A 1465-nucleotide genomic window follows, 5' to 3' on the forward strand; every position below is an offset into this window, starting at 1 on the left:
TGTGTCCCTGTTCAATAACAGGTGACCATACAGATGTTATGGTTTCCCTTTGGCTTCTTAAAGGTGGAATCAGTCAAGCTGGAGAAAAATACTTGATTGTTGAGTGTAATTCCCAAAATTGGAGACATTTTGGAAACCCAAACCGTCTATATTTGAGGACCTGGGAACATAAACGCCTCCTGTTGTGTTGTGTAGCTCAGTCCGAGACACTATGTGTTTCCCATTTACTTAAGCATCGGTATTTGACGATGTGCTGTCTTCCAGAATGACTGACCCCACCTTTAATGTATCTCTGAGATGAGTATGGAGTATCATGCTTAGCTAACTGCACAGTTTAGCCCAGTAAACAAGCTTTCCAACCTGTATTCATCAGTAAAACAGCTGTGTAAGTTGTTTCTGGAAGCAGCTCTGGTGTCTGCTGTAATTATGGCAGAAACAAAGGAGGAAGTCAGGTAACATAAAGAGCCACACAAGTACCCTAACCAAGTAGTTTTTAAACTTACAGTTTAACGTTAATTGCATGTTTAAGTTAACTTACCTAAGGTCCGGTACACAGCGTTCATATATGTCGTTGTGGGAGTCACTGGCAATCAAACCTATTCAGTCATTTCAGCATGAGTCTTTGTGTGGACACAAATGCTGTGATTGGACTAAAGAAAAACAGCTGGAAATGTGTTTGCTTCTATCAGTGATCAGTGAGTGTGATTGTGAATGACGCCTGAATACTTGTTGTCAGTAAGGATCTGCTGAAATAAGAAGACACTCAGGAAGACATTAATTATTGTTTCTGTCAACAAAAAATCTACAAATAAGGCCAAAATACAATCAAATGTTTCTGTCTTCCTCTCATTCAGGATGATCCCAGCCAACCACAAGTACTTCCTGCTGAGCGACCTGGCGTCGTCGCGGGACTACGAGCTGTGTGTTTTGGCCGTCTATGATGACGGCATCACCGCCCTGACGGGCACCAAGCTGGTGGGCTGCGTGTCCTTCAGTACGGAGACAGAGTACGGACGCTGTCACTCTATAAGAGACCAGGTTGGTACGCGTCTGACCACATACAGAGCTAAACAGTAGGGTTTTGGATGATTTATTTCACAGCTCCCAGAGTTCTTGACTTCTGACTCAGATACTGTTCAATTAACCAATTATTTTTATGTGATTTACTATATAATTGGTGTCTTTTTATGTGGTCAGTTTTACATATATGGAAAAAAAACTAAATAAATTAATAGGATTAACTCTTTACTCAGATTGTTGCAAATCTTTCTTTATACATGAAGTGCAATCAAATGGAGTTTGACCAGTTTTATGAAACTAGATGTTTACATTTCCAATTATTCAACTTATTAGACTCATTTTTCAGGTTGACTTAAAATTTTCTTTCCAAGGTCAAGAATTAACTTCGAAACTCAAGTATTCTGCAGCTTTAAAGCTTTCAATGAGGAGGATCTATTGTCAGAAA

General features: G+C 39.7%; 1 protein-coding gene across 1 annotated transcript in view; it reads left to right on the top strand.

The window, feature by feature from the left end:
• Positions 1 to 1465, top strand: part of si:cabz01090165.1 (uncharacterized protein LOC100333421 homolog) — a 59073-nt gene that overhangs the window by 43502 nt on the left and 14106 nt on the right. The window contains exon 7 of the mRNA XM_035679481.1: positions 855 to 1038. Coding sequence (XP_035535374.1) covers positions 855 to 1038 — 184 coding nt within the window. The remainder of the gene's footprint in view (positions 1 to 854; positions 1039 to 1465) is intronic.

The sequence above is a fragment of the Morone saxatilis genome, unplaced genomic scaffold (genome assembly GCF_004916995.1).
Source record: "Morone saxatilis isolate NCDOM2014 unplaced genomic scaffold, NCSU_SB_2.0 Contig8, whole genome shotgun sequence".
NCBI lineage: Eukaryota > Metazoa > Chordata > Actinopteri > Moronidae > Morone > Morone saxatilis.